The 23,069-nt window shown below is 37.5% G+C and overlaps 1 protein-coding gene across 1 annotated transcript; it reads left to right on the top strand.

Moving 5' to 3' along the window:
• The first annotated feature begins 3,773 nt into the window (after window positions 1-3,773).
• LOC115256844 (putative defense protein Hdd11-like) lies at window positions 3,774-23,069 on the top strand. Its single transcript, XM_062851234.1, has 3 exons — window positions 3,774-3,932; window positions 22,047-22,393; window positions 22,725-23,069. Exons 2-3 carry the CDS (start codon window positions 22,055-22,057, stop codon window positions 22,887-22,889), a joined length of 504 nt encoding a protein of 167 aa, XP_062707218.1. The 5' UTR covers window positions 3,774-3,932; window positions 22,047-22,054; the 3' UTR covers window positions 22,890-23,069.

Genomic DNA, 23,069 nt, shown 5'->3' with positions numbered 1-23,069 from the left:
GGTAATAACTAAAAATTAATAACAAATTTAGTATTCATTTTGATAGTTTATTAGGCATTAATTTACATGAATAAGTAAAAATTTAAATGAGATTTTGTTAATTCAGAAGAATCTCGTGATTGAACACTTGTTTTGTTGATGCGATATCATCAAGATATGGCCCCTATTGACGGCGTAGTATTATCAATTTTAACATTAACATTTCATTAACAGTCATTTCTAACTTGGTGCCTAAATGAAAAAAAATGTATGAAAGTCGGATATGATATCCTCATAGATATGTAGTAAAACAAATGTGGGAGATGTTCACGACATCCCAGAGCCACAAACATCGGGACTGAAATTGAATGACATCGAGCAACGAATTGAGTCGCATTCGGCTTTTCAGCTCTTTCCTTCGTTACCTGGGGGAAAATGATGACATTGAAAAAATAAGGTATCCGATTGGAAAAATATTTTTTGCAACTTCTCATCGTAATAGGCCATTTTACCTCACGCAAATCTGACAGGAAAAGGCCTACTTTCCCACACCAAATCAACAGTGCTGTAATGGTTCATTACAGCACTGATTTGCGTTGCGTAATGAACCATTACAGTACTGTTTTCAATTTTGATCAACTTATTGATGCTTTCTGGACGCAGGTTTGAAAAATTGTGACAACTGCACAGTACAACCTGCTATGATCAGACTTCCTTAATCATGACTATGAACATCAGTGTGCAGTCTGATGAAAAAGTTTTGTTAAAAACTATCCTCAAGTGGTAGTTTATGAAGTTGCAAAAAACGTTGTACGCAACTCGGTGCAGAACTCGATTTTTACAGCACTCATCGTAATTATCCAACTCGGCAAGCCTCGTTGGATAAATGTACGGCTCGTGCTGTAAAAATCATCATTCTGCACCTTGTTGCGTAAACTTATTAAGCAATTCAGTATCGTAATTTCTATTTTATATTACTCATTTTAGTATCATAATGACAAACTTTTCCGTACTGGTTCGTTATGCAACTGAAATGAGTTGCATAATGTTCATAATGCAACTCATTTGAGTTGCATTATGAACATTATGCAACTCAAATTAGTGGTATAATGAAAAAAAAATCATTGCATTAAATTTTGTATGGAACTCGTTGCAAAACTAGATTGTTGCAACTCGATACATTTGGTACGGAGCTACAATGAATCCCAATGAGAGTATATTACAGGTGAGGAAGAAGAAGAGATGGCTATGTATTAGTAAGCAAAGAAAAATGTAAACACAAATAGTGACGTCACTATTTGACACGCATTCTTATGGGAGCTCGCTTTGCTTGTAGTAGTGACATGTTTTGCACCAGACACGGATCTCACGCACACGAAGTATCTTCTTCCCCACCTGTAATATACTCTCATTGAATGAATCCTTTTTCACGGGAGAAAGCTTTAGAAAGGAACACTATGCCAATCGTCTATAATGCCAAACGACTACATGCCAAATGACTTTATGCCAAACGGCCTAAAGTGTGAGAAAACTTGGGGTATTGTGGAACTCTTGTTTTTTTCCTTACGAAAGTGCGAATGGTGCAGTTTTAAAATATAGAACTGAAGAAATAATCACCCTGTAGATCAAATTTCAAAATATTTGGCAATATGTTTAGATTGAAATGACTGATATAGGGGAACTTTTATATTCCGGGCAGTTTTGTTCTCTTTGTCATGGAAGGCTTTTTGAAATTCAACGTTGGCCTGAAATCTTCCCCAACCAAGCTCAGCTGAGTTTCAGGCAATTTGGCTGATGAAAATCCCTCATAACGAAGAGAACAACCCTTCCGATAATACCCAGTCACCCTAAAAAGACTTATTAAATTTCAAGCCAATTTAAGGTGAATATAGAACGAAGCCACACCTTGAATTTTCAAAAGCACAAATCTCTTGAAAATTCGAGGTGTGGCTTCGTCATATCTTCACCTTAAATCAATAGCATGACCATTACCCAGAATCAGCATATTAAAAATTTTGTGTCAATATGCAAATACAATACTCAGGTACATTTAACAAATATTTTGTGAATATAATTAATGTTAATAAAGCACATTAACCTTTTTTTGGATTTTTGAAATCAAATCTTGTTATCATTGAGTTTTTGAAATGATAACAAAATGATATCTCAATTTGATATTAAATAAAAACAATTTGGAACGAAAACTTGTTTTGATTTCATTTTGTTATCAATAACAAAATGAGTTATCAATTTGTTATAGGTTTGTTCTCATTCCCTGCTCGGGTAAATGTCCCATGTGCAAAAACAGATAATCGAGAAAATTGCGTCCAAAGTTCAAAAAAGTAAATTGTCTCAACTATGAAGTGTAAGTGCTGAATCGTGTTCTAACATCGACCAATTTTTAATTTGAGTACTATTTTTTGTTTTACAGCGATTTTATAGTTCTATAGGATTTCCAATGAAACGTGACGCTTATGCGTCCACTTTTAAGAATGTTACAATTCGGCCATGCATTTTTTCAACAATTTTCGGAACAAACTACCTATTTTTATTTCCCCATATGATAGTACCCCACGATACATGGTCATGGGCTGCAAAATCTCAATATTGCCAAAAATGCACATGGGACAATTATGCTTCCAGCGGCAGCATAGTCAATGATAAGTTTTTGTTCTATAATGTGAAGTAGAATCTGAGATCACCATCTGCTTCTAAGAGCAATGGCGGATATTACCTCGATCGTCCCGTTCGTCCTTAAAAAATATTCAAAAGCTGCTTAGGTTTAGGGTTTGGGAAATGATCTGAAACTAGAATAATGTGGGTAATCGTTAAAATTAAAAGCATTCTCAAATTTGTTGGAATCATTTGGTTCCTAAAAACAGACAAAGGGTTAGAAAGGTTGCACACTATGTTGTGCCAGATTTGCCTAACTTTGAAGCTGCACACAACAATTTATATCTAAAGCTCTCCGAAACATTTCAAAAGCTGTTTGAAAGCTTTGACTTCTCCATTCTGCTATACACATACTACTGTAACAGTTGTTGCGAAAAAAGATAATCGCGCTCATACGATATACCTGTAATCAGGTTTCGCGCCGGTCCGATATCTCTCATGCCAAATTGAACAGAGGCTACTACCTACAGTATCGGACAATAAAAATGCACCAAAGCCGTTTTCCCATACAAACTAATCAACTTTAGATTACCATATCTCAGTTATTTCTTAACCGATTTTTTTCATTTTTCTGTGACGAACTACAAAACATTTCAATTTTCAAAAACTGTTGAAAAAGTTCAGTGATAACTATTGTTACAAAAGTTACAGATAGGTTGAATTTTGACAATAAAAATGCACCAAGACAAAAAATGTTATAGCAAAAAATGGTTACGTCATATCATTATGGTGTCTTCGGCAAATATGTTTCTTGTGTGATGACGAACAAGTTTGCTGAACAGACCAACATGATTTGACTTCAACATTTTTTGCTATACAATTTTTTGTCTTGGTGCATTTTTATTGTCAAAATTCAACCTATCTGTAACTTTTGTAACAATAGTTATCACTGAACTTTTTCAATATTTTTTGAAAATTGGAATGTTTTGTAGTTCATCACAGAAAAATGAAAACAATCAGTTGAGAAGTAACTGAGATATGGTAATCTAAAGTGGACTAGTTTGTATGGGAAAACGGATTTGGTGCATTTTTATTGTCCGATACTGTACATCTCTCTTTTTTTTGCGCTCACACCTAACCACTATACGACGAGCACGCGGGCTTCTCTCCGTGCCCGAATCAAACAAAAGCTAGCGTCGATTGCGCTTCACGGTTCAAAGCTATCAGTGAGTTCGATTCGTAAGGATCAATTCCAGTGGAAGTGAATCTTTCTAGTCTGTTCAGTGCTTCGAAAGTGACTATTTTTTAAGTTCTTCATCAGAATTCAACTGACTAAACAGGTGAGTTATTTAGGCAATAAAAATGTTTCTTTCCGAGTTATTAGGGTGCATATTGGGAAACTCTCAAGAAAAGATTAAGTGGATCCGAATTGACGTGGATAATTGTAATTCAAACAACGGTAACGGTCAGTCAGTGTATATGCGCAGATATTAAGTTCTGTTGTAAATGACACAAGGTTTTGCAGACATGTTGCTGTTTTGTGTGCTCTATCCAAACATATAATTCTATTATTTGTCACTGTAACGATTCCGATTGACCAAAAAACGCTAATTTATGTGTAATGTAAAGTGATAGAAAATGCTCATGCTTGGTTTATAACTGTAACATGTGACCGCCATAGTTAGCGAAGTACAAAGAGTCAGTTTGCCGTACCCCGTGCTAGACAGTGCCTAATCAGGAAAAAAGTTTGGTGTTAACAGCTTTCTCAATGATTTGAAAGGAAAACAGCTTCTGGATAGCTTTTTCACTCTAGATTTAGCACTAGGAAATTCTCACATTGAATGAAATTATGAAAAGATAATTAACTTGCCGTCACTCGCGCGGTTGGCCACCACCGCCAGCATCACGATAATGCTGAGTTACGAGAAGCGATTTTCTTTTTCAACGTTTTGTACAAAATACAACAGCGCGATCACTCGAGAGTTAATATTCAGAAGAATGGTTCAATTTTTAGTGTTCACTAAAGATTTACAAAACGAAGATGAAATCTTGTGACTAGACTATAAAGGTTGTTACGTCTTTTTTATGTTATCCGGTCCAGAACTCAAGTTAAATCTACATTTTTTTGAATAGAGTTTCTACTTTACGTTATAGAAAACAATGCTTGTGGATCCGAGATAACACAATTCTCATACAGTCCTTCGATATTATAAGATAGAACACATTTACCATGGCTAGTTGTCAATTCCGTTTTTTTTTTTTTAAGAATGTGCAGCGTTTCCAGCTACTGTTGTACGATTTGTGCTTTTTTCAGGACTTTCAATTTCTGAATGATCTCACTTTATTCGCTACCCATACTGCCGTGTGCAGCAGAGTTGTCCCATGCTCAATGGGAATCCTGATCAACATGCTCCTTTTTGGAATTCGTGTTAAATCTTGACGTAGGGGAAAATGCTTTCTTTTATAAGCTAAAGAATAAACGTCCGACTTCGTGATCGACTATACCTAGCTCTTATTAATGAGTCTTCGATCCTGGACAAGAGCCCTGGCTCTTTCGAATGCGTGCCTCTCAGTATGTACAATAGAAACACAGACGAAAAGGTGTAACACTCTTATTATAAGACTATAATAGTCATCGTACACCGATTCAACGGTCTATTTCAAAATTTGGCAGTTGGAAAACTGCCCACTCGTGGCGCTCGCATCGTTTTTGTTTGAGTTTAACGTTTGTCCACTACCGCCACCTAGTTTATAGTTGGCCAAACTCAGTAGTTTTAGAATTGGGCGAACATGTTTCCGTGACTATAATTTGAATCGAATAGTGGTCGAAGTTTTACGTCTGTTTTCCTGCGACAGAACAGTGAGTATCCCAACAGCAATCTTTCGATAGTCATTACAGTTAGCACACTACCGTAATCCACTTAGCGATTTTCAAAACACAATGTAGCACCTAATTAGCATTGGGTGATTATGTTTTCATGACTGTAATTATCCTAGGTAATTATCATTAAGTTTAAACATGGCTTTCCATCTTGTACCGACTTGTCGAACCCTCTAAGCTACAGAAAAAACAGACGTAACACTTACAGTCAAAGGCCTTAAGGATAGACTTGTTAGAATCCCAAAATGGCCGACTTTGAAACCTACTCACGATTTCGAGCGCACAAATCTCTTCGTAAACAAAACCAGCGCACCTGATCTTCGTATTTTAAGCTTATTACAAGTGAGCAAGAACAGAATAATGTTAAAAAAACACAAGAAGTAGCCAAAAATATTTGAGATAGCCAGCTTTCACAAAAAGGTTGTGTATCAAACAGTTGGGTTGTTTAGTGAATTAAATATTGCCTTTTTCATTAGCCTAATCGAAAGAGCTCATTTTTCTGAGTAAAACGTGATTTTATTGCGTTACGATTCCTTTGTTTTCATGGTTAAATAAACAAAACAGTTTTAATTTCCGTAAATAGAATGACAGCTCAATTGATAAAGTGACAGTTCGCCCCGAACAAAAAAAAATCCATACTAACTTTAAATGCATTTTAAAAATAGTTCCCGGGCAGCTAAAATGATGAAATTTTGGATTTCGACTAATTTTTGGGCGGAGATTCCGATTATGCAATAATCTGGATACCCCTAAAGAACCCAATTGCCCGTACAAAAATTTTTTCGTCAAATTAATTGTTAATTCAAATGTTCATAACTTTTTTATACGTCAATGAAAAACGCTGAAATTTTGTTCAATCATAAACCATGTATTGAAGCTTCATTGGAAAAATTTTGAGTGAGATTGAATAAGTTTTCTGAACGTTATAGAGCTTTAAGTAAAACTTGATGGTTTATTAAACAAAATTTCAATACTCTATATCTCAAAGAATATTGGATGAAATATTTTCAAACTTTTTTGAGGAACACTAACATATAAACATTTAATACGCAATCTTGTAAGGGTTGTGTAGTTGACGATGGTAATAAATTTACCATATTTTACACATATAATCTGCCAAACGTTTTCCAAAAGTGCATTAATTGAACGAAAAATTCATAGGACCTACTCTGCACATGTGGTTTAGCAGGTCCTGTATAAAAATATTACATTAAGAAAGTTATAGGAAATTGAAAACACTTGGCACTTTTATTGATCAAAATATGATGAATTTCCAAATAATTGACCAATCCAAATTCCTGTGTGGTAGTGGTTTGTGTTCAGATTTCCCGTATTAATCTATCTGTAAGAACTTTGTAAACATCTTTTGTTCTCCCGTATATGGATAGGCTTGCATTAGGTTTCGTGAGATAAAATTTGGAGAACTCAATACTTTGAACACAATACAGATTTATCATATTTTTTTGTAGTGAATATAAAACTTCAAACAAAGCTTCATAAAGCCTTAGGTATAAGCTGTAACACAACTAAAAATGAAAAAGTTACATAAAGTACATATTGAGAGATAATGTTTTAAACATTTGTTCGAAAATCTTAAAAGTTTTACTAAAAAATCTATAACTTTCAGGAAATTTATTCGATCTCGCTCAAAATTTTACCAATGGAGCTTTAATATATTGTTTATGATTGGTCAAAATTTCAGCGTTCTTGATTGACGTACGTAAAAGTTATAGACATTTGAATAAAAAAGTTATGGACATTTGAATAAAAAATAATGTTGACCAAAAATTGCTGTACGGACAACTGTTTGATACACTGTATATGGAACATTGAACAAAATGGACGTTACCCGTGAGAAACACGAAACTTGTACTTCCCAGCAACATTATGTGGGTTACGATTCAAGTCAAGGCTGCATTGAGTTTCCATTTTCTGTAGTTTGTGCAACTTATATTCAATTTGAACATAATCCCATTGGATATAACTCTGAGAAACGTTGATTTTAAAGTCATGTTGAGCCAAATAGAGCAGAGCCATTCAAATGATGCATCGTGGTTGTACAATTTATTTGTTGTTTTTACTTCGTGATCGACGAGAACAATCGGAATTACACAAGGATTGGACAGATTTGTAGGGCTGATCAGATTTTAGCGTAAAGTTATTCAATGCCTTTCTTTTTTCTCGGTTTGGTGTGAAATGACACATACAGTCTTTTAGATTTATTAACAGAAATCGACTTTATTTTGACAAATTCAGTTAGCTAACCAATGCTAATTGATTGAATTTTACTAGACACTACCGGCTCGGCGACAAGCCCCGAGAATTCATTGACAATTTTTACAAATAAATGTGCGGACTCAGATTGCAATCAGAACATATAGAACCAATAGCAAAAAATATAGGGTGGGGCGGGGCAAGATAGGTCGCATAAGGATGGATCACCATAACTTCGTAAATACAAATCGGATTGGTTTGCATTCGTCCGCTACTCTTTAATACACTAGTTAGCTATGCTAAAAGTTCATAAAAAGTTCATTAAATACAAAATATTATGTTAAACAAGCAGTTTTAAAAAGTGATCGATTTTGTGCCGTGAAAAAAGTGCGGGGCAAGATGGGTCACCTTTTAAGTAATTAACATTTTCTCAACGAAAAACGTCAAAATATAAGATTTGTTCCGCATTCAAATATGCTCCATATCCATACTGAGTAAACAAGAGCTAGGGTATTGGTTCCCTTCTTAAGCATGTGGCTCCCATTTTCATCCTACGAAAAACAAGGGATTGAAGCGCTGTTTGTTTTGTTTCTTATTTTTGTATTTTTTGTTAGAAGTGAGCACCCACGAAAACAAAAAGAACGGAATCAATCGGTGCCGTAATCGCTTGTTCTGGAATAGGATGAATATGGGAGCGTGAGATTAATGATGGCACACATACCCTACTAGTAAACATTTTATAAATTTATTTGGAATGTAAAAAAAATTTCGATTTGAGTGGTCATGAGGCGACTTGAAAATCGATGTTTTTACTAAAAAATTATCATAATTTTATGTTATAATTTTGAACGTTTATTCCGCTTGATTGAAGTCATTTATGAGATAGTCTTGTAATAAAAAATAAATAACTTTTGAATGCTCCAAAAATACGTTCAAAATTGAAGGTGACCCATCTTGCCCCGCGGCCGTTTATATGGAGAATATATGGAATGTATCGCATATGAAAAGAGGCAAAAAACCATTTTATTTTGTATTTCCAATGAGAGTGAATAATTTTTCAATCAATGCTGGTCATCTAACAAAATTATTAACATAATCAAAACATGAGTAATGCGCCCGAAAATGGCACTGACCCATCTTGCCCCGCCCCACCCTACTAAGAAAATAAAGATTTCGAAGAAGAACCACACTCTGCATGAATTCGCAAAATTAATTGACTGTTTTTGACCTTTATAAGCTAAAAACTGAACGACTGAACTGAGCTATCCCAGCTGTAGCCACTACCCAAATTTCTAATGCTAAGGAGGCACACTGAATCGGACGTCTACACTTTGATGTCCCTGTTTAGGAAAGAGTCTATACATGTCATCTACATAGTTAATTATTGCCCGCTATTAAAATGAGACTGATGTGACCTTATGATGCTCTGTTATAATACGCCAGAACACTATAAATGTTAATTTAATCAGGAAAAATATATACAAGCACATGTAACACGAAAATGAAACTTGTAACAATCAGTTCAAAAACGCCATTTGCGAAAACACACAGAATAATGTGTAAAACGCATATAACACGAAAATAAACACATAACACGAAAATAAAACTTGTAACAATCAGTCCAAAAACGCCATTTGCGAAACACACAGAATGATGTGTAACACACATAAAGCGAACCCATGCAGGTAATAGCTTGAATTAGCTAACAACATTTTGATAATTTTTAGCCTCAAATTGACACTGCGTAAGTTACTGTTTAAAAAAACGCTTCTTGCGCTTTTTAGCTTTGCGTTTGATCGTCAATAGTTCTTATATGTAGCACAGGCCATAAAGGCAGATGCTTTAAGTTCTTAATTTTTTTTTTATTTGCCGGGTTAGAATTATTGTCGTTCATTGCACATGCTAAACGATTGCAAACGCGAAATTCCTATGCAGATACGACCTATTCAAACCGAACGCCAGAATTGTTCAAATAAAACTAAATAAACTAAAACGAAAATGCTAGCGCAGTCGAAGTGTAGCATCAAAAAAAGTTTATAAGTATTAAAAGAATAATCGCTCCAAATAAATAAGCTAATACAGAGCTGTAAAATTGACTCAACAACCCCTAAACGGAAAATCGCAACTTGTTCTGACAATGCAAAACAACTTTCAACTCTGCACTACAACTGGAACATGCAAATCAGCCCCCTACAGCATTCACTCACTTTGAGAACATTGCAAATAGAAGCAATTAATACAAGCATCTTACACTACACTATATAGGTAGGAAGGTGCCCCCTCCCCTTCAAAGAACGTGAATCGGCCGAAACGGTGTGCAAAACCATTTATCTGAGATTATTCATCTAAATATATTTATGCACATCCGTCGGACCCAGCTCTGAATGCGGCTAAGCAACTCTAGAAACAACACATCAAAGTGAGAACAAGGAGATTCGAACAAACAGAGTTTCACCATTAGAACGAGTAACTACACCAGTTGGATCGTTAACTCTTAGAACTGGTATTATTTAACGCCGTTGGGTTCTTCCGTATTATTGGCGGTTCACGATTGCACGATATCGATATGTCAACTGACCAATGGTAATGCTTCCCCTATGCTTTGTCATTGAACGCGGTTTTTATGCGATTGATTTCTTCCTGGTTGTTACGAGCTTTAAATAGGTAGTTTCACTTTCGAATGAAACAAATGAATTGAAAAGAGTGCACATACGCAGCCCTACAGTTGATCAGTAATTATTGTAAAACTGTTACACAACTAATTGGTTTCGCATAATAGGTACAGAGAAGCCACAGACAAACAGACGTCTTACTCTACCCACTTTTCATCGTTACCCTTTTTAACGGTTAGTTCAAATATTTTGTAGTTCGCAAATCGCTCGGTCACGGCGCTCGCATCATTTTTGCTCCTGTTTGACGTTTGCTCACTACTGCCACCTACTGAGTGATTTGCGTAACACAGCCTGGTTAGCATTGGGCGATTATGTTTTTGTGACGATGATTATTTTCGCAATTTGTTCCAAGTGATACGTCTGTTTGTCTGTGGAGAAGCTTTCTTTATATTGACGCTTTGTTCTAAGCCAGTTCAACAATGAGATTGAAAGTGAGATCAACGCTCACAGTAGTCTAGATAACACTCCATAGTCAGTCGTACACTGAAAAAAGGGACATGGTAATTCTGACTGTATCGAGGGTGAAATTAAAACAACTTTACTACTTGATTTTGGTAGACCATACTTTTTGCTTGAAACTACCATGTGCAGGGTTCAATTTACTATGTTGCTTTATGTTTAGGTTTCATAGTGTTTTGAATCACATTTCGTAGTTAATTTTACTATGCGCATGGTAAACTGCATACACGCAAAAAAATGGCGCTTGTTTAAAACAATAAAACGCATGGTTGATTTTCAAACTGAGAATTTACTTATTCCAAAGTTATATTTAATTGTTTTCATTTAGAGTTTATCGATAAAAACAACCGATTACCATCATTTCATATAATGTCAAAAATTTCATTTGTTTCAACAAAATAAAAACCATAAACATGGTCCGAAAGCACTCACACACCTATAAAATGCTTACCCCAACATCGCCACAACGAAGAAGGTGCAGCAAATCCATCACGCCAACTTCCAAGTGCAGCTTTGGTCGTGATGGATAACGCGCAGGTACTCACGACAGCATCCACAAAAAGTTGATCGGCTTCGCCTTTTTTGTCTTTTTTTAGTCGTTCTCCTCCCCATCCGCTCACCGACGGTCTAAAAATAGATTTCTGAGCTGCCGCAGGAGCTGCCGTCACCAACACAATCACATTCCGGCTTTGTTAGTCACAAAAGTGCAGTCGTTTAAAACAATCTGTTATTTTATGTTGAAACTACCAAATCTCTGTTTGTTCTAACAAACTGTCAAAAATTTCGTCAAATGAAAATATTTGTATTATCAAACAGTTGCAACAGTTCAGTTTAAACTAGAAATCAGTTTGTCGCTATAGTAAACTGAAAAATCGGTTGATTTGAACTAGAATTTAATTATGTTTACAGTTTATTTTTCTGCGTGTAGTACGTTTGACCATCGTAACATAGTTTCATTTACTATGCCTGTGGTTAATCGTGTTGTCGTCTTTATTGTTTACGTTGAAAAAAAATGCGAATAAATTTAATTGAATTTATTTTTCCAAATATTAAGATCCACATACATATAACTTAAAGCAAATACATATTTAATCAATATCCAGCACATGCGGTTGCAGCGGGCCATAATTACGAAGATGGGAAAATCGATTTTTGGGTGTGAATCTGAGAAAAAAAACAGAGCATTAGAATATTTCCCGGATTCAGATGAAACTTCTGCGGGAAGGTTACCTGGAGTTGGGCTGCATCGGTCGGGAACTTATGCTGTTGGGGTGGATCCAGTACCTATTGACTGAAGCAGTAACTCCAAGTGGAAGAAAGACGATCGCCAAACTTTTATTATGGTTGGAGATTTCGAAAATGTGATCTCATTGACCAGCGGACCAGCGTTCAAACTGGCGGATGAGCTTCGGAACTGGCGTCATCGGTGGAAGCGAATATTCGATTCCACTTGAAGTACCTCGATTTTTCCTCCTCGATTTTGAAATTGGTGTCCGAAACAACTGGTGATTTAGTGTTCGGGTTCGCCTGAAACCGGTGTAAAGGATACCGTAAATTAATATCCCGGAACCAAAAGTAGTTTGTATGTTGTTTGTTGGTGCCATCGGACGCGGCGGAACTTCCGGGTGCATATGTGAAATTAATGCACTCTCGATGACACTGACGATGCACTTGACGATGACACTTACCTTGCCATTTAACGGTTCCATGAAAACAGTCCTCGCTTCTCCTCGATTGAAGCCAGAAATGTTGAATTAATCAAAACTTGATAACAATTCAAGCCAAGAACAAGTTGAGTCATGCAACGCATGATGATATATGCTGAGGATATTTCGACTAAAACATGTAGTTGAAATTACCATGTACCATGCCATCAAGCCATGGTAATATTAACAAAAATGTAGTAAACGCAACAAATTATGAGCTCAACTTTACTATAAAATGGAATAGTAAAATTAGGAAAAGAGTCATGGTTAATATTACTAAAACATTTGATTCTGTGTACTCTAATAATGGTATACTTCACATAACTTGAGGATTGTTTTTACTATGTTGGACATGGTAGAAATAAATACGAGTACATAGTTGCATGTACCATACATTTGTTTTCAGTGCATGGTAAAATTGATTGAAACATGGTTACCCTAACTCATATCGTGTTTATGTCAACTGAATTACGGCATAGTAAAAATAAACACATTCTAATGGTTCAAATCACTATAATATTTTTTTCAGTGTAGAAGCTTTGCTTGTTTCAACTGGTATTTAACATTATATGCAAACCGTGCGGTCAGTGTCGGTCATAAAACATCTTTAATGTCTCGAATTTGCATTTGAAACTATCGTCCTTCCTAATCAAAAACAAGTTGGCAAATTAGTATTGGCAAAACTGGATTCAAGCCCACAAAAAAGCTCAAGTCCAAGGTCAGGTGCCGGCATAATATAGTTGCTCTTTCTCTATCTTGAACAGCCGATCGTTACGATGACCCCTGTCAATTTCGACTGTTTAAATTAATCATGACCGCGAATCCAACCGGTCAAAATTCGTCTGCGAAAAAAGAAGAACCAGCTCAACCCGAAAAACCGGTCTAAAGCTTTCATATGAAGATATGTCTAAACTGTGATGGATTGAAGTCTGGCGCTACAAACTCCCTGAATGGAACATTTTCACAGTCGGCAGTGTAGCAAAATTAATAGCGTACATATACGCAAAACTATGACTAATCACTAACAGTAGATCAGTGGCATTTTACTTCAACACGTTTTCTACCACCTTCAAAAAATATAGAACCGGAATAGCGATAACTTCCCGTAGTGGTTAACGACCCCCTAGACACGGGTATTTGAAGATTTGCACATACGCGTGATTGATCCACCCTCTTCCCCGTCTTATTAGATTTCAAGGTTACGCCGATTTTTTTTATTATACTCTATCTACCGTTCAGGTACCTGCCTTTTTAAGCCTGATTTGACGAGGGAAGCGAGGATCTTGGAATGACTTGCGATTCTCAATACGTGAGTCGAGATATCGACGATGCTAAAATGGATACCTTAACGTAACCGGTTCTCGAACTTATTATTGATGAGCTTATTTCGAGCGATTAGCAACTGTCTAAATGAGCCGTCCTAGTGCAAATTAGCCCTTTGCCCGGGCGAAAATTAGTCGTCGCCATCTAGCCAGCCGTTCAGTTAGCATTAGCAACCAATTAAAACTTATTAACCCGAGAGGTGTTGGTCATCTTTGCAATTCGACACTTCTGATTATGCATGCAGCCACGGTAACATTGACCCAAAAATTGTATTTTATATCAAGTTGTACCGGTATGGTGCCGTGTACGCCAGAACGACGACAATCGGCGAGCTGCATAATTTATACGTTGCAGCAGAGAACTGCAACTGCATATAGACGAGTGCACCGATGAACTGAATTCATCGCGGTCCGAGAATTTTGACACTACAGCGGGGTCGTTCCCAATCAGAATTATGCAATTCTGATTGGAAATCTTTCACTTCTGATTGGAAGCGACCCCGCTGTAGTGTCAAAATTCTCGGACCGCGATGAATTCAGTTCATCGGTGCACTCGTCTATAGCGCACCCACAGCGTACGTCGGAAAGTTACCACCGCAGATGGGAAGCATGGTCAACAGATGGTTCCAAGCTGAATTCTTTAGTTCCTTTTGTCGAGCTTTATTGCACAGTTGATTCGGCGTTTTCCTAAATTTCTGACCCAAAATATATACAAAAATAGCAAAATAAGTTATTATTTGGGATACGCTAGGTTGTCCAAATTGTTCATGAGTTTTGTTTTATAAACATAGCTCTACAGCTGTAATACATATCTGATAATATTGTTTGCGATTTATGTTCTACAATCAATCTTCTTGAATCTGACAAAACATTAAGAGGTCATGTCGGGGCCCGTGGCGCAGTGGTCCACACGTTCGCTTCATAAGCGGATGGTCATGGGTTCGAACCCAGCCCCGGCACTTGCAATTTTTCGTCAGTTGCTCTTCCTCCCGAGAGCAGCTGACACCTGACCCTCTTCGGAGCATATAGCTCTAATGGAACCGGAATTTGGATATCGGCGAACCGCAACTCATAATGGACGACCCCCAATTGGACTGGAAAAGGAACAGCAGCATCGTGCAGCACAAATGCACCAGTTCAATATAGTTAAATTAGAATAGCAGACATTTAGGCGCTGTACAATGTGTAAGTGCAGCGTCCAATTGGACTCGCTCACGTAGTACCCTAGTGGACAAAGGAGCTGTAAATTAGGTTAAGTGATTAAGAATAAAAAAAATTAAGAGATCATTTGATATGTTTACCCAAGTAACCAAAAGTTCCGCTTCCCATGACAAAATGCACTTCCAAGTTCCGCGAAGTTCAGATAAAGTTCCAAATGGAACTTTCTGGCTGCTTAAGAGGCTAATGATGAGCCTTGCGGGAACTTCGGTCACAAGTTCCGGCAAGGCTCATTGTTAGCCTCTTAAGGAGCCAGAAAGTTCCATTCGGAACTTTATCTGAACTTCACGGAACTTTAAAGCTGCTTAAGATGCTACTCGGAACTTCATAGAAGTTCAGTTCAGTAGCATTGTGTTTTAATGAAGATAAAATTTATTTCTTTTACAGAAAACAACTATTTAAGCATACACGAATAAAAGATAAATATGAATGTATCAAATCAATGAATATTAGGCTTGAGCAAAAACAAAATGCCGCCTATCGGATTCGAACCGATAGTCGCTGCGTGAGAACCCTACGCTCTACCACTGTACTACACGAAAAGAAAAGCAATAATTTTAATTATTAGATTTGAGTTATAGATTTCATTCCGCTCTGCCATATAAACTTTATTACGTCACTTTATTCACTTTAAAACAAAACTTAATGTAATGTATAACATATCCTAGTGAAGAGTATAAGTTTGGCCTAATGGCGAAATTATATTATGCAAAACTTATACTTTTAATAATGTTCGGTATTGATAATTTTCCAATATGGCAGTCGACACAGAATCCAGAAAAGCAAATTTCGTCAATCTCGGCGGTGGCAGCATGATGGTAGAAGTTGTTGAATCCTAATAATCAAGTAAGTAACAAATTAATCCACTCATTACTCAACGCATTATCATCTTATTCTTAATTTCAGGAGGATATTAGAAAATTCTATCGAATCTCATAATGAACGAAAGCAGTGAGGCTTGAACTAAATTGGCACGCGTTCGTACAAAGGCCATCGAAAAGACTTCAAAATGGTCATCAAAAGAAAGATCGGTCTGCACCACTCACAGATTCGTGATATTTCCTTCCGATTTTCCATCAAGCTTCAGAAGGAGGAACATGAGCGCAGAAATTACTACGTCCCGGAAGTATCCGCTCTAGGTCGTGCTTCAGATCGCCCGGAAGATGTTGAGACAGTTGGGTTTCAATTACAGCGTCGTTCAGATCCCAAACCATTATTGCGGCGACGGTACAGAGCTTGTTGCAGAACTGCAGTCGTCGCAACCAACGTGGCAATCGGTGTTCGTCTTTTGGTGCCTTTTGGGATGCTGTTTTCACAACGGCGAGTGTGAATCATATTTAAAGTGAAAGAATGTTGTTAATGTATAAAGAAACTATAGGGAAATAAACATTTTAAACAGTATAATCATGTGCTGTTGTATTTTTTATTTTATTTTTATTAAATTCGTTTTGCAAAGTAAGGCCAATTATTCAAAACAAAACGTAGTATATTCTATAAGTTTTCTCTTATACCTAGTATAATGCGTGTAATAATCCTTATTAGAAAAAGTACACGAAAGGTATAAGGCAAACTTATACTATTCATGATGTTTTTCTTATAGTATCTAAAAAGTTTTTGCATACGTTTCATTGGGCAAACGAAATGGCAAAAATGTATAACATTTTCTTATATATTCAATATGGAATTTTCTTTTCGTGTACAGTTGCGATTGAATGAACAGTAGGTAAAGTCTGACTTGAATCGATTTTCTGTCGGCAGCTAGTTTTGCACATTTGTACAGTAGTGAAGTTAGCTTGACTTTATCAAGTGTCTTCAGCAGCGCAGCGGTAAGACGGCAGGCTATCACGCAGGAGGATCCAGTTGAAATCTACATAGCAGCGACATGTGTGAAAATATAAATTATCAGAAGCAATTCATGTCTGGAAAATCACAAATCCACCAACAGAGTTGTAATTCTGGAAACACATTTTTCTGCATGAATTTTGTCAAAGTTCTGTCAGAAGCTGCTTAGAAGGCTATCCAGCGTGCTTATGTGAACTTTCAAGTTCCAAAATTACTTAAAAATGAAGCTGCTTAGAAGGCTAATGAGCAACCTCGAACAAGCTGCTTAGCTTATAAAGTACCCTTTTATCTGAACTTTTGGTTACTTGGGTAGGTTTATTGGAATCATCCAGGAGTTAAGAATGTATGATTTATATTGTAGATATCTGACGTTCAAATAATGCAGTTTTTCATACCTTAATCGAATGATCATATTTTCCATCGTATACTTTTACATATCTTGGATTTCGATTGCAGGATTGACTGATGGATTAAAACCAACAATGAAACCTCGTCATTCTGGGATTGGACTTCGATATCCATCTGGGTAACTGGGCACAATTAATAGTTTGTGTTGCTCGTTGTTATGTGATGTGCGTTTGTACATTTGTAGGGTTCTGTTGACGGTTTTTCATAACACTAGTTTACAAAATAAAACGAAAGTCGTGAACTTCTGTCGACGACCAAAATTTTTGATGCACAATTTAGCACTGATTTCAAATCCGTGCTTCAAAAAATTTTAAGTAGAGCAGTTTTTGAGTTTTAGCTTAATATCGAGTTTTACAACTTTTAAAAATATGGATCTTTTTCTATAAATTAAAAGCTGAATACAATACCATTCGATCATTTGAATACAGATTTTAGGTCAGATTGACGAAATTCAAGATATTGACGAGTTTTAGGGACGATCTCCTTAAATTTTGGCCAAATTTCCAAAAATATATGAAGAAATGTATTTTTTTTTTTCAATAAGAAAAAAACAATCTAAAATTTCATTCTCAACGTTTATTTGACATATCATATGTAGGCGAGTTACAGTAAAAAAATCAGCTCAATCGGAGCATTGATTCCGGAGAATGAGATGTGTGAAGTGAGCGACGTTGCTTAAAAATAGAACAAAAATCGATTTCAAATCATCAACCTTGTATGGAAAGTCGAAAAAAATTCCGCTCTACTGTAATTTTTTGCATGATTCTACACCAAAAATGATCATCAGCTTACCGAGTTCAAAAATGCTGTAAACTAGTGTAATATGTCATCCAAAGTGGGACACGATGCATTTGTAATGTTCTTCACAAAGTAACGTTATTGTGTTACTTTGCTGTATTTTCCTCTGCTACTCAGCACAGAAATGCCTCGTATTGTGCTTCAATGAGACCGGTAAATTTCTGAGCGTCACCCAAGGGCAAGCGCCTAATTGCTACACAGATTAAAAAAAGAGTGTAATATTCTGTGACATATGATGCACATAATTGGAGCGTGGAATATCACAGCAGAATACATGACATATCATGTAAATATCATGTGAACTTCCATTATATGTCATGTAATTCAGCATGACTCAGAATAATCACATGACATATAACACAAATTTACATGATATACAGGGGATGGCCAAAATGTTTGGGAGGCAACTTAAAAAAATTCAACATTCTGTAACTTTTCATAGAATGCATCAAAAACTTTTAAATTTTGACTGTTTGTCAACCTATTATATGTGCATCATTGGTACATACAAATTTGGGCTCGATTGATTGATTTTTCGCGAAGTTAGAACCGTTCGGGTAAAACACTATTTTTCAGACAACTATTTTTTGATCTGTCATATCTCGGAAACCAGTGAACCGAATTGAATGATTTTTTCAACGTTTATCAACAATATATTGATACTTTATACGACGTTATAAAATGTAATATTTTCTCACGGCGAATTAAGTTATACCGGGTTGAAATTTTTACCCATATAGAAGAAAATAAGTAAAATTTACAATACCACACAAAAATTATTAAATGTGTTCTTCCTTCAATCTAAATAGGCTCTAATATATCTGATTACAGATAATTTGAGAACAGAAGTTGAAAATCTCTGGATATCAACACTAAAATTTATTGATATTGATGTAAAAAATATACATTTTTTCGAGAAAAATCCAAAAAGTGTCAATCCATGATAACTTTTTTTAACGTTTGAAAGGACCAATGTTTTAATAGTTTGTGAAGCATTTACATATTGTTAGTGTACGTTCAAAATTTCATTCAATTCGGTTCACTGGTTTCCGAGAAATGACAGCTCAAAAATGAGTTGTCTAGAAAAAGGTGTTTTACGCGAACGGTTCTAACTTTGCGAAATATTGATCAATCGAGCCCAAATTTGTACCAATAATGCACATTTAATAGGTTGATAAACAGTCAAAATTTGAGATTTTTTGATGCGCTCTATGATAAGTTAAAGCATGTTGAACTTTTTTGTGAGAGAAAAAAAAGTTGCCTATCACAAACATTTTGGCCATCCCCTGTATCATGCAAACCATCATAACACGAAGTTTACATGATTAACTTGGAGTTTACATGACGTGTAAACTTCATTATTTTTTATCTGTGTACCCACATATTTTCGGTCGAAAGCTTTTTCGCAATCAATGAACACCCAGATAGAGAGAATCTTGGAATTCATTGATTGGCCAATACGGAGTGTGACACTATGATCCAAACAGGATCGTCCGCCTGCTGTTATCAGAGAATTGCGACAATCTTCTTTTTCGATTAAGGATCCCTTTGCAAAGAACATTGAGAACGATGCACAGTACTATGATGCCCCGCCATTTATCACATATGATCAGATTACTCTTTTTGGGTACCTTTACTAAGGGCCGATTTCTTCACCTCGGCTTAACCGGTAAGCCAGGCTTACCCATATAGTTAAACCTGGTTTAACGCTTAAGCCAGGGTGAAGAAATCGACCCTAAGTCACCTTATAAATATCTAGTCGGTCCATGCTAGTTGTGCAGATACTACTGGGTCAGGTTTGAGCGTATCAGCTGATATGCGATCGACCCCCGGAGCTCTATTAGATTTTATATTACGGCTTCTTCTATCTCCTGCAATATTGGAGCGTGAGAAGTCCACGCACGCCCTTTTGTATCGTCTAAATGACGCTGCACTTCCTTCGCGAGAATTAAATAGCGCGCTGATGCTCTTCTATCTTTCTCCAGGTGTTATCTGTGATCCATCTATTCTTTTTCTGAGTGCGTTTCGCTCCGAAGCTATTCTAGCCAACGGCGATAAAGGCGTTCTTGATGGCGTCACATCAATCTTCTACCCCAATTCTGGAATATCCGCAGCACGGTTCTCCAGCTCCTCGAATAAGAACTATTTCACCTACATTGTATAAGCGTCTTCCAATCGGCGTGTGTTGAACTGGCACCCGATTTTCGCCTATTGACAAACAGATTTCTACTGGAATTCTGAAATTTGTATGAAACAATCAATTGCCTGTACGTTGCGAAACGGACCATATAAATTTGGGACTTACCTTACCCATAAGACTAAGGACTGAGTGGCCTCTCCAATGGCGCGTTGGTCCTCTGCACGTAGAGTCCATGCTTCGTGCCCATAGAGGACTACCGGTCTAATCAGCATATTGTAGATAGTTAACTTCGTGTGACGGCGAACTTTATTCGCTCGATTTCCTGCCACACTGCGTCTCTGAATGTCTCTGCTGGTGCTGTTGTCGGCGGTCACCAGTGAGCCCAAGTACACGAATTCTTCAACCGTCTCGATTTCATCACCGGCGATAGACATTCGTGGTGGCGGGCGCGGTGATTCCTCCCTGGAGCCCTTTGCCATGTACTTTGTCTTCGACTCATTAATGACTAATCCTTTTCGCCTGGCTTCAGTCGAATGAACGTTTCCGCCATCGTCTCAAATTTACGAGCTATGATATAAATATCATCTGCAATGTTGAACAGCAAGCACGAAATACCATCACCTTGTCGTAACCCTCTGCGAGATTCGAAGAGACTCGAGATCGAGAGTGCCCTTGATACTCGAACTACGCACATCACTCGATCCATCTTCGCTTTGGTCAATCGTATCAATTTATCCGGGGATCCGTATTCGTGCATAATCTGACATAGCTGTTCTCGATCGATTGTATCATACGCCGATTTGAAATCGACGAACAAGTGATATGTGGGCACGTTGTATTCGCGGCATTACTGCAACACCTGGCGGATAGCGAACATCTGATCCGTTGAATCCTGTCTGATATTGCCCCACGAACTCTTTTGCAATCGGTAATAGACGGCGGCATAAAATTTGAGAGAGTATCTTGTAGGCAGCGCTCAGTAGTGTGATCGCGCGATAGTTCCCGCAATCCAATTTGTCGCCCTTTTTGTAGATGGGACACACGATATCTTCCATCCATTCCTCTGACCAAATCTTGGTAGTGACTCAGTGTAGTGCTCTCACTAGTGCTTCTCCACCGTATTTTAGTAACTCGCTTGGTAGTTTATCTGCTCCAGCGTGTTTGTTGTTTTTCAACCGGCTACTAAAAACTTGGGAACCACTGCTGTATCAGATATGTAATTATGGAAGTCATCATTCACATGTGCGTTCACATCCGTCCCAAGACGGGTAAGCATATAACCCGCCCAACAAGGCGTAAGTAAGCCTGACCTGACAGTATGCTACTTTAAAGATTTTAAACTGCAATGACCAGAACACACTTTGGCATTCGATGGAAAGGTTCGTCACCGGCCGCCATGTGATCGATCACTGTTAAAAAAGTTTACACGCTCTTGCTTTAGATCAGCCGGCGTGCGTCTGGCGATGGGTTGACCGTTGGCTCGACTTGACTAGCATGGTAGATTGGTGGTAGGTGCAACCTACTGCTCTCATTGGTTGTTGTCTGTCATTGATTGGAGCCACGCTGCTGGACTGCAATGCCTCCGGCAGCATGGTTTAAAGGCATCGGTATAAACAAGTGTCGCAGAGTTCTGCAAAGATCTAGGTCAATGCGCAAGGCTATCATGTGTTCTGCGCAACTGGTATGCAAATTTACGCTGTCACGCAGAAATTGATTTTTTAGATTGTACTTTCCATGCTTGAAGCATAGTTAAGTGACATAACTTATAATCTTTTTGTTTCTGTTTTCTTCTAGTATTAAAGATGGCCTATCGATACGCTTGCGTGCTCTTGACTGTTGCGCTATGCGCCACCCCTGCCCTGTCTTTCTCGGCGGGTGCTCCTGATGGCGCCTGCGGAGACATGATCCCGCAGCATCACACTGACCCGCAGAAATCGGCAGCCCCATACAAGATCCTACTCACCAAGAAGCAAATCAAATCCGGCGAAGGCGTAACCGTCACCGTACAAGGAAACACCCCGAAGGATACCATCAAGGGTCTGCTGTGCCAGGCTCGCGTCGGAGAAACCCCCGTAGGATCATTCGACGTTCCGCCAAACAACAGCATCACCCAAACCCTGGACTGCGGTAACGCTAAGAAGGTAAGTAATCCTGTAAAACTGTCAACAGGTCTCGTTATAAGGCACCCGTCTTCTCACAAAATCGTGAGAAGTAAAACCCGTTCTACATTGCTAATCACCAATGAGGATTAGCAAATGGCACGACCCTATGGTAATACATTACACAGCAGTTGATTTTTAAATGATCACTCGAAGCACGAACCTTTTGGGCGACAAGCGTTTCATGATTATTTAACATCTTATATTACACATCGGTTGTAACTACGTATTTGCACCTAATCAATCGTCAAACTCAAGGTTCCTCGCATGCAACTGATTGCTGTTTTCCGTTCTCCACCATATCTCATTCTAGTCGGCCGTCACCCACAAGAAGATCATCGATGCACCAAACAAAATTTCCTTCAACTGGGTCGCCCCACGTGGACTTAGTGAGAACGTCAAGATGACCTGCACCATTGCCCTGAACGGAGGCGTCTTCTGGGTCAAGGAGCAGTCCGATAGCCTGAAGGTCAATTAAGTAGCGTTATAATGATAAATGTGACCAAAAATCTGCGATTTTTTTTAACAGTGGTTGAACTAAAATCTGGCTAGAACAGACTGTGACGTTCACTTCCAACCAACATAATTTTAAGTACAATCAATGTTTGTTATAAGACCGCTTTTGTGTTATTGACAATAAATTTGTGTTCTGTGTAAA

Source organism: Aedes albopictus, chromosome 2 (assembly GCF_035046485.1).
Source record: "Aedes albopictus strain Foshan chromosome 2, AalbF5, whole genome shotgun sequence".
Taxonomy (NCBI): domain Eukaryota; kingdom Metazoa; phylum Arthropoda; class Insecta; order Diptera; family Culicidae; genus Aedes; species Aedes albopictus.
This window is presented reverse-complemented; position numbering and strand designations above follow the sequence as displayed.

What these genes read in the sequence shown, in the direction of transcription:
- LOC115256844 (XM_062851234.1), top strand. Translation starts at nt 22,055, where the DNA reads ATGGCCTATCGATACGCTTGCGTGCTCTTGACTGTTGCGCTATGCGCC. An exon ending in ACTGCGGTAACGCTAAGAAG is followed by an intron (nt 22,394 to 22,724) that starts GTAAGTAATCCT and finishes ATCTCATTCTAG; the next exon opens with TCGGCCGTCACCCACAAGAA.